Source organism: Rhipicephalus microplus, chromosome 3 (assembly GCF_043290135.1).
Source record: "Rhipicephalus microplus isolate Deutch F79 chromosome 3, USDA_Rmic, whole genome shotgun sequence".
NCBI lineage: Eukaryota > Metazoa > Arthropoda > Arachnida > Ixodida > Ixodidae > Rhipicephalus > Rhipicephalus microplus.
In genome coordinates, this window is record NC_134702.1 from 40,166,822 (window position 1) to 40,182,973 (window position 16,152).

Genomic DNA, 16,152 nt, shown 5'->3' on the forward strand with positions numbered 1-16,152 from the left:
GATGGACTTCTCGGCCACCCTCAGTTCATGCACCCATGCATTTGTGGACATGCTGAAAGGCAACAAGACACTGACCTACTTAGGACACATTACTACATTTGATTGCCGAGGAGCTGCGTGCGAATCGTGTCCTCACTTCTCTCAATATCTGGAAGGAGCCTGGATATGAGGAAGGCATTTTTGAAATCAACGAGATCCTTCGCCGGAACGTCTCCCACCTCAACCGAGCTGTAGAGTTTGCCCTAGACCCGGAGAAATTTGGCATCAAGCGGGAGCCGGCGGAGATTTTCGAAGAGCTCTGCGACACTCAAACCTTCCAGAACCATCTCTTCAGGGTTGCCGGCCCAGATCATGCGTGCGAGGCCATGCGCTGTCGACACATCACCACAAACCTGTTTGCCATCAAGGGGTTAATCAAAGGTCGTAGGTTCGTTTCCTGCTCACGGCTGGTTATTTTTTCACCCACTTCTCTTTCTTCTTATTTACATTCCATTGGTTCTAATAACTTCCCCTATACATTCTTTGGCATTACTGTCTGTTAGATCTCATTAATATTGTGTCAAAACACGGAAAAACGAGCCCTTAGGTATACACTTCTTTCCCTTATTCATTAACGAGGGTCTCGTACTGGCAGATTTGGTGTCATTAGGTTGTATACGAGGGACTATTGATCAGCTGCCCGCTCGTAATAAGTTCACGTGCTACGTCACGCCACACATGCGCATAAAAGAGTGTTTCACACTCGTCGCTAGGCTTATAGATCGCGCTGACTGACACTCCTACTTCTAAATTCACATATAAACACAAAAAAGTGGATGGAAGGAAGGCCGCTGTGATAGCTCAGTGGTTAGAGCATCGAACGCGTTATTCGAAGGTCGTAGGTGCGTTTCCTGCTCACGGCTGGTTATTTTTTCACCCATTTTCTTTCTTCTTATTTACATTCCATTGGTTCTAATAACTTCCCCTATACATTCTTTGGCATTACAGTCTGTTAGATCTCATTAATATTGTGTCAAAACACGGAAAAACGAGCCCTTAGGTATACACTTCTTTCCCTTATTCATTAACGAGGGTCTCATACTGGCAGATTTGGTGTCATTAGGTTGTATACGAGGGACTATTGATCAGCTGCCCGCTCGTAATAAGTTCACGTGCTACGCGACGCCACACATGCGCATAAAAGAGTGTTTCACACTCGTCGCTTGGCTTATAGATCGCGCTGACTGACACTCCTACTTCTAAATTCACATATAAACACAAAAAAGTGGATGGAAGGAAGGCCGCTGTGATAGCTCAGTGGTTAGAGCATCGAACGCGTTATTCGAAGGTCGTAGGTGCGTTTCCTGCTCACGGCTGGTTATTTTTTCACCCACTTTTCTTTCTTCTTATTTACATTCCATTGGTTCTAATAACTTCCCCAATACATTTTTTGGCATTACTGTCTGTTAGATCTCATTAATAGTGTGTCAAAACACGGAAAAACGAGCCCTTCGGTATACACTTCTTTCCCTTTATATATATATACATATATATATATATATATATACATATATATATATATATATAATTGATTGATTTGTGGGGTTTAACGTCCCAAAACCACCATATGATTATGAGAGACGCCGTAGTGGAGGGCTCCGGAAATTTTGACCACCTGGGGTTCTTTAACGTGCATCCAAATCTGAGCACACGGGCCTACAACATTTCTGCCTCCACCGGAAATGCAGCCGCCGCAGCCAGGATTCGATCCCTATATATGTGTATATATATATATATATATATATATATATATATATATATATATATATATATATAACAGACAATAACAGATCTCATTATTGTGTCAAAACACGGAAAATCGAGCCCTTAGGTATACACTTATTTCCCTTATACACACACACACACATATATATATATATATATATATATATATATATATATATATATATATATATACACACACATACATACATATACGTTAATGACAATGGCAAAAAACCAGCCGAGACTGTCCATCTAATGGCTATCTCATTAAAATTTTTTTTCAAGACGGATCCAAAGGCAGAACCACCAGCCAGGCGGTTCTACTTTTCTTAGAGGAACCTTGTCTATTCAATTCATGTAGGACAATGCTCTCAAGGCCTGCATTTTTTATGCACTTCTCTTTAGTGTGATGAATATGGCTTTCGACTTTGGCAATTTTATAATATAGCTTGCATTTAACAGCAAAACCTGTTACGAGATCGCAACAAGGGTCGCATGTGCTGTAGTTGTTCACCGCCACCGGTGTCCATAACCACTATTGCACGAAATGACAAAAAAAGAAAAGCTAAGTAAATAAAAACACCGTTGACACAATGGGGTTCAAACCTGGGTCTCCTGCGTGCCAGCCCAGTATTCTACGACTGAACCCTGCCAATGCTTGCAACTTCTTTGCAAACCGACCCTAGGCAGGCTTCTGGTCAAGAAAGAACTTTAGAACAACAAAGAAACAACGAGGCATCATACAATGCGAACTGAGTAATGCATGGGTCGTCGAATGCTCCAAACCATTATAAAGGGCTGAGCCATAATTAATCGTCTTCAGCCACAGCATCAAAAAATTGCACAAAACTCATTGCACTAGTGTAGAGGGCACCACACTTCTCCAAAGAATGAAGAAGAATGGAATGGTGAATGCCTCCTTACTACACAAAAATTATGATTTGCGGCGTAGTGGGTAACCAGCAACTGTTCTTGTAGAAGTAACCCAAACAATGATCAAAAAGTACTCTAGAAAGGTTAGTCTTCCAGCTTTCGCCGTGAATTTGCTGTGCGTTCCGTGTAGGCCTAGTGACTTTTTCAACTGCCACTGCATATTATGTACAGCACAAAATTTGTATCTTGAATTCATAGCTATGTAAAGAAGACACGAGCAAATAATATATGAGCACTGTTCTTTATTGACCTTCACAATTTGAGTACATGGCACGGCACTTCCGTGGTATTTACATTTTGTTGCGACATTGAGTAGTGGTACAGGGCAAAAATTGTGGACATCTCAGTCTGGCAAATTATAAGACTCCGTCTGGATCGTCGGCCAGTCTGGATTACATTGCACAGCAGATACGAGCTGCACTTGAATTGAATGCTGCTAGAAAGCTCGCAAACAAGTGCTTATGTAGCAAGAGCTACAACTCTTTCTAAATAAAGAAATGCAAACAACATTTACCACAAATATTTGACACTCACAATGACATTTCATAAGCTCTTTTGCACTATAGATGAGGCAGCATCCATGACATGTAGAGAAGTTCTCTCACGAACTCTCCATCAAGACCTTTTGATGCAATAATATCTCTTGCAATCGAAATGTGTACAAAAACTATCAATACTACGCTGTTGCTTCTGTACGGTACGACATTGTTTTAATGGTGGTAGAACTACTTGTAACGTACAAAATGCAGCTGACTTAAGGCAGTGGCTAGCCGTTGACAAAAAACCCAGTGCCTTTCAGTCAATCCTCTTAATACCTGATAATGTTGGTGACAATCAAAGAACTACAACTGGGCTCTAGCTATTGTAAACAACACCTTCAGCCTACAGCAACATGGTATCGGTGTATAAACATGCCACCAAATCCTGTTCATACGTTTTTGCAATGCGGAGTGCTTGGCGATTGATTTGAATGTATTGTGTTGCTAGTTTTGAAATAAAGCTTGGAACAACCCATGAAATCTCATTAGCACAAATACCAATTTTAATAGGCATCTACAAGGATGAATGGCTGGTCACTGCAAACTGTTGGTGAAGCTTGTAATGAAGTCTTAGGCTGTAACCAAGCACAGTATAGAGTAGTATAACATGATAGTGTTTGATGTTCTCAAGCTGCAAGGTTGACAAATGAGAATTGCAATGTGGAGTTTACAGGTTAAGCATAACTACCCAACGTTCTGTTGAACTACACACTACTTTGTGTTCCGCCTCCATTGACAAAACTCGAGTCTTCGTGCTCCGCAGCAGAATGACCAGTCATTAGCTGTTGTGACATTAATGGTATAGAGAAGCCCAAAAGATGCGAGCCTGGAAGGGCCATCTTTGTGGAATGATGCGTACACAAAGCTACACTGTTACAAACTTGCCTGACGAGCGGCTCCAGGCGAACTGCTTGGGTCTGCGACTAAAGTGGACATTGTTACCACTGCCGCTGCTACTATGTAGCCCTTCGGGTGCAAATTATCACAATTCTGAGCGGCGAAACTGCTAGAACTTCAAAGCTCCGAGACCATCCTAGATGTGAGGGCTTGCACGCGGCGTGCGTTGCAACTCCTGCACAGGATGTGGTCATCCAGCGGGTAACAGCCCCGGCCTTCCGCTTCCGACGAGAGCAGTAGTCCGCAATCCTGCGCACGGGACAACCTTGCTAACGATGCTTCTCTCACCTTTGACACATGCGGCTTTTTGTATATTACAGGCAGGTGATTGGCAAAAATATAGTTTCTCTACGAGTGCGAAGCGTGTTTTTAAGAATCTCTATGCCATTACGAACATAAGGCATGTGCTGGCAACATGCTAGGTGTGGCACCGCACTGGATCAACTTCACAGCAGTTTGTTACAGTCACTGGAACTGTAGGTTTTGAATGATAGCCACGCTTCATAGCACTTGCTGAACGACAAAAATAAACCTACGTTTATTGCACACCATAAAAACTCTGTTGGAAAAAGAAATGTGAATACATGGCGCAAATAAAGATGCCCTATCTTGGCCGCAACACTACAGTACCACCCCTGCTGCATTCCGAATTGGTCTCACTACATCTACGCACCTGCCAGCCCATAAAATGTGAAAAGTGAAAACTGTTCCGGAAATGCAACACTGGATGAAGGAATGTGATAATTTCAGTCCTTCTTTAATGCTTGGCCTGAGCGAGTCTTTCTATGGGTTATGTACATGCTTTAGTAACAATGATTGAACTTTAAACACCAAAGACAAGCCTTAGAGAACTCAGAGCAGCATATTGGCAAACAAGACAATGCTTTGGATTGCAGTAACATTTTAAGCAAGACTGCTTGCTGCTTTCAACTCGGCCATTTCAGGAAACTAAGTAAGCCTGTTCCGAACACATATACAAAACTCTACGGAGGTCCTTTCCATACTTCCAAAGTTGTATCGCGAGACCAATGAGCGAAACTATTTAGCGAACAGAACAAACTTTTCATAAACCCTACAAAACATTTGTAGAATCGCAGCACAAACCAGAATTTCTAATATGTAACAATAATTTGGCTAGTCCGGCTTCTTGTAACTGCCGCAAGGCAACCATTTTCACCAGAACATTAGCAAGATCTACATTGTATAATGTTATGCAGTGAAGTTGCCAGCAGTATAAGAAGAGAATTATGTTTGTGTATCCTTTCAGAGCTATTCGTTTTCTAAAAATTTTCAGTTAAGTAGATAGATGCAGCCTTGCAGTATGACAATACCATCACCTAATGAATGAATAAATAAATAAATAATGGAAAGGTTCCATGGTTGGTTGAATGCCACAAAGCACAGACTTACCTCGCATCTATAGCAGTTGATGTGGAAGCTCCGATCCAGGGCAACAACTCTGACTGTTTCTTCTTTGCCCGGTTCAGGCATAATTGGCTGAGAGCACACACAACAGCGAGGGGCAAATTTCCTGTAAGCAACGAAATATTCGTCAACTGAGTTTGAGGACACACACTTGGGTTCCAGACATCATGAAATGAACTCTCGCGTGCCTTTGCAGGCCTGTTTACATTAAGCGTGAGAACGTTAATGCTTAAATACGATGAACTGGACTGGCTATTGTTAAGGACACAACAGAGTGAAGGAGTCGTGAAAGTTCCAAGTTGGCTGTAACTTTTTAACTGTAATGGGTGCTTATCTTTGATGCCAACTAACACGACTTGGTGTCTGACAACAGGTTGGCAGACTCCGTGCAAGATATATATCGGTGTTGCAGCCCTGGATGCCATCACAGCATTTCTTCACACCCCGCGAGCCAGAGGCTGCTGCAGTGGTCAAACTCTGATGTTGAACAGATCGCAGCACTTCCTTCAAATGGTTATGGGAAGCAAGAGGTGTATGCCTGTCATCGTGCCTCTTGCTTTCGAGCAGAGTATCGCTATGTTTCGAACTTCCAACCTCAGGAGGTGGTGTCTGGGAAGTCGCAGCCGGGTCACGTGATTGCCGTTGAGGTGGAAGAATGCCGTTGAAGCAACAAAGAGTCTACCTCTAGCAGCCAGTGAGAGATGCTGCTCAAACAAAAATTGCAGCACATCCACGAAGTGAATGATGATGAGTGGTGCGAAGTGCTGAAAGGTTTCATCTCTAATCCGTGAACCATCCACGAATACCACTCACTACATCCTCAAAGACGTGACAAACACTGTTTATATATATACAAAAAATTTTATTATTCATAAGTGGTAGCTATACGTCTTTCTGTTTTCTTTTTATTATAACGACTTTATGGTCGGTGAAGTGGTGAATCGATGATGGGGCGCAGTGGAATGTTTGCAAGGACGAAGTAGTGGGCAGATTGCAAAAATGGAACTATAGGCGTTCACGTACAAACAAGGAATGGACACAGTTGGACAATCTATGGTTCTTTAACGCGCACTTGGATACAAGTACACGACGATCTTGCATTTCATATTGACTACTTCTCAACAGTGTTTGTTTTATAGTCAGTGAAGTAGTGGATTGGTGATGGGGCGTAGTGAGACGTTTGCAAGGACGATGCAGTAGGCAGTTGGCAAAGATGGAACTGTAGGCATGCTGTCACGTACATACATACATACATACATACATAAATACAAGGAATAGACAGACCCACGACTTTAGGAGCTTCGCCCTAAAACTGCTGCAATTCTCGCGCGGGCCTGCAGCCCATTGTTTAGGGTCGTGTAGTAAAATAAAGAACCTTCACCGAGTGCAAAGTATGATAAATTCCTAACAGGCAACAAACATTTCTTCACGTACTAACGTACGTAAAGAAATGTCGCTTGTCTTCTTTACGTACTTGGTGTTGCCTAACAGGCAACACCAAGTACGTAAAGAAGACAAGCGAAAGATGCTGAATCAATAAACGCAGGTGGCAAACAGACTGCACCGACTCAGCAATGTTAACTGCATTAAGTCAGAGACAGAAAGATTGATGGACTCCACTGAGTAGCAGCTTTTGGGGAAGGCATACAGCAGGATTGTGAGAGATCTAATGTAACAGACTGCTCCTACACTAATGCAGTATACGTGTTATTAGCAGCATGGCAGAAGGCGGAAGGAAACGTGCATTACTTGTCGCATCAGAACTAAATATACTTGTTTGCAGCATTCTAATGTTTCAAGGAATATGAAAGCCGTTCAATAAGGATAAGTCAGCAATCTATGGCAGTAATTAGTTATTAGTAATACGTTGCTGGCAAGCAGTTACTTTAATAAACTTGCAAAATTAACGCTTACTTTTTGCAGTGTCACGGCAAAGTTTTCACACAACAGTTACCGACTGATCACACAAATGGCTGCGTGAAGTAAATAATGACAATTCATTAAAAATACACACACACACACACTGAATCTTTCATATAAAAAACACAGACATAACACAACATCAGTTTCAACAATGTAAATGAAAAATAGTCTTGCAATAGATACTGTTGAGAATACACATTTATAATGAATTTTTGGATATAAACTGATTTTCGTGTAAGATGCAACTTTGTTATAATGAGGTTTGTCAATTCAAACTCTGTTAATTCAAATAGATGCCCTTGCCCTGGTACAGCCCTGTGTAGTTCTATGAAGGAAAACTCCCAAGAATTCAAATGCGTTGGTATCTCGTATGGTTAATTCGAACTAGGTTTTCAAGACTCCTTGCAGAAGTCGACCTCAAGTGATCACAATGTGTTGCAAAACCAAACCAAATTTACTAGAGATGCAAGAACAACAAAACCGCAGCATTTCTTAGCAGAAGAGAATTCGGACGCTGCGCTGGGGCTCTTAGGCAAGCCAGAAACAATGCTCATGGAGTCTCGGCAGAAAAGATCCAAGCAAATCCAAATTACTGATTCCTTTTAATTTTAATTGAATTGCAAATAAATGACTTTTGGTGCACAAATAGTGTCACTTATTTTCGCATTAAGGCTCACTTCTCAGATGACTGCATGAATATGCTTCTTTCCTCCGTGCCACTGACCGATCAAATAATCCTGTTCGCTGGTGGAGCTCCACGTACCATTTATAAAATCACCAGTGACAAATATGCAGTCCAATTCACGATAATGAGTCCAGAGGTGGCCTTTTTTGGGTTGTGACTGAGCCGTATGGCGCAATGTCATTCATTTTAGTGCCTGCCTCTTAATTCGAACTGCCTAATTAAAACAATCTTACAGCCCCTTCATGTTCCAATTAATGAGCTTTTCTTACTATTCTTACACTAATTGAACAATAGCATTACTCGATTGACGGCAACTACAATATTGTTCACACTTGCAATTGTACCTGCATCAGCGTTACTCTTCTCCTTTGGGTAAAATGTAATGCCATTTAATTCTGGTAACAGCCCACGACTACACGCTAGTTGTATTGACGACAATCATGGGTTCAGGCAAGATGGAGAAGACAAAGAGCACGCACTTGTGGAAGTCGTCAATACAGTGGACCCGACTGGTGGCATCCACGGTGAAAGGAATGCCATCCAGGCACTGGCCGCACACAACACATCTGAAGCAGGCAGGGTGGTAAGGCTTCCCAGTAGCACGCAGAATCTGTGGGAGGCAATGCACCCTTCCAGCAATTCGTTTGAAACACTGTCGTTAAGAGACGATACTGACGGATAGAATGAGGACTCTTACCCTGTCCAGGATTGGCTTTTCACATACACAACACTTCTCCAAGGTGTTCTGCGAGAAGAAAAATGAATATTTTCTGCCAAATTCTATATTCATGAACTTGCGTTTCATGAGATATTATTATTATTAGAATTATTATTACACGAAAAAGAAAACCCAAAACACACAAAATGTTTGATCAATCAACTGCTGTCAGCATATATGGCATTGAGTCCAATGCAAATAAATATACTTGGACCATTATGCCGTACAGCTGGCAGTTCGTGTCCACAAAACAGCACATCTAATAGCAGACGTTCCGCAAATTAGCCCGAAGCAATAAGAGATTTTCACCTACTATCATCTACAGAGACGTATAAACCAAATTATGTAAACACTTCCTATGCTGCATCTCTTCTGCTGAAACCTGGCGTAGCTAGAGTTTCACATCCATGTTTCACTGATAATAATGGTCTCTGCGCATTCTGTCAATACTACAATGGTTCTTTAAAGTGCCAACCTTCTTTAAAGTGAACCTTCAGTTTACCTTGACTATGAAATATATTACAATAGCAGCAACAAAATAATGCTACCTGGCTTTTTTTTTTTTTTCTCTTAATACACCATTAAGGCCATTGTTCTAATACAGTAGTATCGCAATAACCGGAGGTCTCCAAATTCAAGTTGATGAATAATACACCTACGCAGCTGTGCTGACACAAGATGAAACTCTCTATTCTCCACCCATAACCCCCTTGCTTAGCCACACGCAAGCTCATCTCCCCGAACATTCCCATGAACACTCACAGCACCAGTAACCAATCCTTCATCTCACTCAAATGCCAGCTTGCTACCTCCACCCACTGGCCAGGAATTTGTGAATGAAAGGGCAGGGGAGCACTGCCTGGAACATGTCTGGAACGTGTAAGGCCCAGAATGCTTGGAAGAGTGCAAAGAACATGCTGCAGAGCTTACACTCGCGCAGAGACCACACGGGTAATCGGGTATTATATTCAATGGAGGTGCCTTTCTGTTCAAATTTTGGACATTTGAACATATTTACAATGCCCACAGAGCTCGAATGAAGGAGGTTCTACTACTTTGCAGCATTGCCGGAGTGCTGTGTAATGACCATTTGAGAAATGCACTAGCATGCAACTGCAGATTTAACAAATGGGTGTGAACATACCAAGTAGTCATCTTCGCAGTATGGTTTTCCCTCCATAGCAAAGAAAGGCTTCCCTCTAAGTTCCTTCACTGCAATGGGGAGAAAAAGCTTTTAATTTGTGCATCCGAAACACACCGACCTCACAGTGTGCTCTTCAATGCACCAGTGAATGGACGTGGTGTGGAAACTTACTGCACACATGGCACGTGAAGCACTTGATGTGATAAACCTGGTCCATGGCAGTGCATCCACTGCCTTCTCCAAGCACCTTTTCTCCGCATTTGTAACACATGCCTGAAAGAGAAACAGGGAAAGGAGAAAAAACAATGAGTCATGTTGGAAAACAAGCCACTGGATGTACTAAATGAAAGTCATAAACATCAATGCAATTTGCAAGCAGCCGTGCATGCCTGTCTCCGAAGGTCAGTTTAAACAAAATCAAGCGACAAGTGAAAACAAGCAACAGTATTACAGTAAAAGCTCATTAATTTTATGCCCACTAAGAAAATCAAACAATATAGACATATTCTTTGTTCTCAGCAAGCACATGTATTGGATCCTCGGAGCACCCTAAGCATGAAGCATTGCAAATGTGCGATGGCAGGTTTATTGAGCAGAAGATACTGTGCTCAAAAATTTCATTTGGGCTTAATGCGTAGGCCTCGCGCGTGCCATCATAACTACGTGGACGCTATGATTGTGCCTTTGGCGACCACAACTTCTTGCACAGCAGGTGCAGCACTCAGTACGTTCGCATTGACTTGGGCAATGCGTGAGCAATGTCACAGAACTCTGACATGACAGAAGCATTTGAACATGAACTTCTGTCGCATTCCACATGCTGACATGAAACTTGCTTGTTATATTGCGATGAACAACATATCAGTTCCTGGCCAACTTTACGGCAAAAAGATCATCGGCACATACACGTAGTTGTGTTCGTGGTATATAATAAAGGATGGGTTCAAGGCTTGTTTCATCTTAAGACACAGCGGTCTTGAGTCACAGTCACATTGTGTATGAAGTAGCAAACAAAGAAAATTTTGGCTTTTACATTGCTCTTACGCCAAATAAGTACCTGATTTATGCATTTATCATGAAAAAGAAAACACCGATTTAATAAACAATTGCTTGTTTTTTTATATATTCGAATAATTCAGCATTTTATTCATTTGGACACTTCTGGTACTAGGAAATCCACATGAATGAGCTTTGAGCTTTCTGTACAAGACTCACGAAGGTAGCAGTCTTTAGGCGCATTCCACAGTGTATAGCTGTGGAGTGCACCAAAAGGCTGTATACCTACCATTCAGTACATGTACTAATTGGGACAACAACTATCCACCAATACACCAGTCAAGAAGTTTAACAACCATGCAGAAGTTATACTAATAATCGTTACAGTTTTCCAGAAACCAACCAATAAGTGTAACAACCTAATGCATGTCAATAGGTGCAACCATCTGCCATTATCTATATTAAGCGCCTAAACAATCATGTAGTAAGTGTACCTGTAAGTGTAGGAATCATCTAGTGTCTGTCTACCAATGAATCAGTACCTGAAGCCATCAACATACCATGTCAATAGGTGTAACAACTACTCAGTACATACATGTCAAGAAGTGTAACAATCATCTAGTACCTAACCAATAAGTGTGACAACTACCGCATTTACTCGCGTAATAAACCCTCTCGCATAACACCCCCCCCCCCCCTTGATCCTTGAAAAAAAAAAAAAAAAACTTTAATGTATCTGTTCATTTTGTTTATGTATGATAGCCAGTGCCGTTAAAATTCAAAATAAGTTTAAATCAAGCCATTATATCACAAAATAACAACACAATGAAAGCCAAAGATAGTTTTGCAATCATGCTAAACAGTTGCGAGCAGCGCGAGTGCGGACGATGTCAATCAAAATTTGAAAGTTGCGCCTTGAACAGCAAAGCAAGAGAAACCTCTTTGTTGATAGCGCCACAAAAACACAGCCGCAGAACAAAAACAAAGCTCATGGCGTCCAAAATGACGCTCGCACTGCGTCGTGGAACATGCCTATGCAAAGCGCAACCGTGCCGACGGTGCATTGTGCACCTGCAACGTCTACCACAACGTTTGTACGCCGCCATTCAACGCTGCGTTTTTGTTGGGCTTGTCGTTGTGAACTTAGTTGGGACACCTGCTGCGCAGGGCGCGTTTGGCCAGTACGCTATACTACACGACTGGTTACTAAGAGCATGCAGTGGAGCATTGGAACCGAGCAACCAAACGACACTTTGGCATTGATCCATGCACTTTGATTACGGGACAAAACAATAAGAGCTTCAGGCTACAAAAAAGATTTGTCGTGAATTTCACGGGTCAAAACAAGCCAAGTTGGCACCCGAAAAAGTCGTTCTCACACCTAATGAACCGTCCCCCTAATTTGGGATCAACTTTTCTCAAAAAAAAAAAAAAAAAAAGGTGGGTTCATTACGCGAGTAAATACGGTATTCACTACCTATCAATAAGCAAACAGGTTTACCAAGCGACAAGTGCAGCAATCAGCCCCAGTACCAACTAATTACCCAATATTGGAGAAGCGTAGCTGCCATTTCATGTCGCGGGATCGAATCTTAGTCGAAGCACCCACATGTCAAGGGAGGTGAAATGATAGAATGATAGGTGTACAGTAAAGAACATCAGCGGGCGGAATTCCCGGAGCCCTTAGTAGTGTACAGCAATACCACTGAATGGCAGCACAGCATGCACGAATGTACATATATATATACAAGGGCTGTGATTACATCAAGACACTTGTCCACCTGGAGACTTGGCTGTGGCCCTACACACTCGGTATAATACACTACAACGCCTCTCACTATCATATTGTGGTTTCGGGACACAAGACCTTGACGACTATTACCATTTGGAATCTATATCACGTGGTGTTGCAACTGCTCAGCATGTATATTGATATCACCAAATCATGCTATAGTAAATTAGTAATTCAGCTATACTGCGCAGCATGCAGCAGGTTTTCACAAGCAGCACTTCCTAAAGCATTTGCCACTATTTATGTACAGTACAAGCCTAGAATCACCATGCAAGAAGCAGTAGAGGCACATGTTTAGCACCCTGTTCACAGAAACAATGCTTTTTGACAGCTACTGCAGGTAAGAAGTCATTCCGTTGTCACTCTGACATCATGACAATAAAATAACTGCATACTAAATGGCAGTCCACAATCATCAGTAGCACGAGTTTAGCTGCAAACTGGAGAATGCATGCTTGCAAAGATAAAATATACAGACAGGACAGCTGCCATTCTTATTTCTCCATCTGCATATAGTCAAAACAGCATGCATTGTTAGGACAAAATAATCTTCCTTACCGATGACTGGTGGTTCATCATCCTCTGAGCAAGCGTGGTTAGAACATGGTTAGAGAGTGAAACATTAGGGGCATATGCACAGTAGTCTCCACACAGTCTCTTCATACGTATCAAAGTTTTAAGTTAATGCATGCAAAAAAGAAGATAGAATTTTTCGTTTTAGATATTCTCATAGTGGCTCCCTCTTTGGCAGCTGCGAATTATTCCCCTCGCTTGTCGATAGGGAGTGCTATCACCACTTTCACTTAGTTGTTGCAGCAACGCTGAAAAAGCAGCTGCTGTAATTCACACTAAGGGCATATGGATACTTAACCAGAAAATGACACAGAGCTAACAATGGCAAATCTCTGCAACTAGCTATAAAAACTAAGATTACTGCATGTTGCTCCTCGGTCTGCTGTGTTCCTAAGTAATACATACATCATAGCAGAAAAGAAGGGAAAAAGTCTATTGATGCCCAGTACCATAGAAAAGAAAGTGCATAACAACTGTTACTGGTTACATTTAGCATGAAGTGAATTCAGAACAAATTCAGCTGGAGATTGAAAACCTAAAAAATGCTAATAAAAAAAGCAGACTCTGCAGTTTAATTTGCAGAAGAACGATTCAGAAACATTCCGCCTCTACGCACTCTTTCAGCATTAAAAACGAACCAACACTATCACAGAGTTGGGAGAGGCCACTGAGATCGCTCACCAAAGAAGTCTGGATCGCCGGAACTCTCCATGCTCTGCACAAGCAAGTCGGTGAGATGGTCCACCTCGGCCTCCTGGCCCCCTCGGTGGTTACTGGACTTGTGGCCGGTGCCCATGCGGCCCGGATAGTAGGATGAATAGAGGGACGAGCCCGTGCTGCTGTAGCCAGACATTTGGCTGGGAGGTCGCGGCACAATGGGCTCGTAGATTGAGCCCGAATCGTATGTGCTCTGCAGGTGAGAAAACAGCCAGATTTTGTAAAGATAGCACACTTAGACCTAGCGGTACTATACATTAGCCGCTCCGATACCGCACCCAGTGACAAGCAGCAAGAACACTGCAGTTGCAGCTGCATCGCATGCGGTTTGGTTGATTGCTCGTTCCCAAGTTTGGTTGTTACAAGGGTAACTTTTAAGACAGAATAGAAACTTAACGGTGGCCGAATTGAATCATTCTTTTTAGTAACCACGCAGGCCAGTCATCACAAGGGCACGGTGTGAGGCATTTAGTAGCATAAATAGTGTGTTTGGAATAAATAAGTAGTTTGCCTGCAAACACAGGAGTTCCAAAAAGAATACAAATAGTGCATAAAGACAATGCCCGACTATATTTAACCAGCTATACTACATTGGTAATACTTTATGCCTATACTATGCCCCCAGATCAAAATTAATGGAACTAGGAAAGAAAAAGGTTGAATATATTACTGAGTGCAGTTGATGCTGTGAAATGTAAAAATTGTTGCAAATATATTCAAATATTCATGCTCTTAAACATAAGTTTAATATGAAAGCAGCATCTGGGTTATGTCTACAGGACTCCGGATTAACTTTGACCGCATGAACTTTTTGGAAATGCACCTATGTTTAAGTACAGTAGACTCGTTAAATGGAACCTGAAGAGACCAGAAAAATTCGTTCCAGTTAACAAGAATAGTGTTTACCAAGAGCTGACTGGGGGTGGAAAATGCAAGAACAAAACCAATATTGTCAGAAGCACTTCTTCAATTTAAGGAGCAGTTCTATTTAAGAGATTTCCATTTACTGAGAGTAGTTTACAGAGGTGTCTTGCATTTTGCTTCAGCCGAAAGGAATAGGGCACCAAACCCACTACCTTCTGCTAAGAAAAAAAATGCTACAGTCACTGAGCTAGCTCAGTGAGTTGCAATAGCCAACGAAGGTATGTTCAAAGGACCACATACACGAAATACCAAAGCTATGGTCATTTCTCAATTTTCTCGTACATCTCAATGAAAAAATTTGATAGACTGGACATTACTGAGGATACAAAAGCACTTCAGCATTAAAGAATTTATGACTGGCTCAATTGACCCAGTGACACACATTGTAAAAAACAGTGCCATGCCACGCAGGTTTCTACACAAGAAGTGAAAAATGTGCTGACAGACGGCGAAATTTACTACCATGTGGTCTCGCATCGAAATTGAGAAGCACCAGTGATGTCGGCACTAATCACACTAATTGGAATGGCTAATATGATAACTTTATAGGTGCCATAACACTCATTAACCCTTGTCTCCAAAGGTGCAAGTCACAAGTCAAGTTTCTGCCGTTTTTTGCATTCACACAATGAAGGACCGTTTCACAACTTGCTTGGTTTTGGGTTGGCCAAAATGCATTCCAAATACTGATGCAACAGCAACCGAATCACTAGTAGCCACTTCTTTTATTGTAACTAACTCTATTGATGCTTAAAAACTGGCATCCTCTGTGTGAAATTCACCATTACCTTCAAGTATTTTTTTTTTCACTCCCATCATTTACTGTTAACACCAAACTAGTCAATCATCCCCGTTTCGCTTGACCAGATATTACATAGCCATAGAAGATTGAAGAAGAGTGTCGGCAGACTTAAGCTCAGTCAAGCTTATGCTGATGCTATAAAAAATGTGCCCCAGTTTCCTATTATTCCAAAATTTTGCAGCCAAGTTTGGCGGTTAAATGACAGTTAAATGAAGTACAAGTCTGGGGTCATCCTTAGGCGGCCACATGAATATGCTTAAGTGTGCCTGCTTACAAGTCATGGGAATAGTGAACTACTTTCGTACTCTGCATTTTTGTCT

The 16,152-nt window shown here is 41.9% G+C and overlaps 1 protein-coding gene across 5 annotated transcripts in view; it reads right to left on the reverse strand.

The window, feature by feature from the left end:
- Nucleotides 1–2,924: 2,924 nt before the first annotated feature.
- The window catches only part of Zyx (lipoma-preferred partner zyxin), a 33,211-nt gene continuing 19,983 nt past the window's right edge, over nt 2,925–16,152 (reverse strand). For 4 of the 5 annotated variants that reach the window (XM_075889301.1, XM_037427409.2, XM_037427425.2 and 1 more), the window contains exons 4-11: nt 14,071–14,299; nt 13,375–13,398; nt 10,200–10,301; nt 10,029–10,096; nt 8,864–8,911; nt 8,646–8,776; nt 5,544–5,664; nt 2,925–4,382 (exon numbers count right to left, since the gene is read on the reverse strand). In XM_075889301.1, coding sequence (XP_075745416.1) covers nt 4,251–4,382; nt 5,544–5,664; nt 8,646–8,776; nt 8,864–8,911; nt 10,029–10,096; nt 10,200–10,301; nt 13,375–13,398; nt 14,071–14,299 — 855 coding nt within the window. In that variant the 3' untranslated portion in view covers nt 2,925–4,250. The remainder of the gene's footprint in view (nt 4,383–5,543; nt 5,665–8,645; nt 8,777–8,863; nt 8,912–10,028; nt 10,097–10,199; nt 10,302–13,374; nt 13,399–14,070; nt 14,300–16,152) is intronic. The other variant, XM_037427442.2, reaches the window with a different exon arrangement.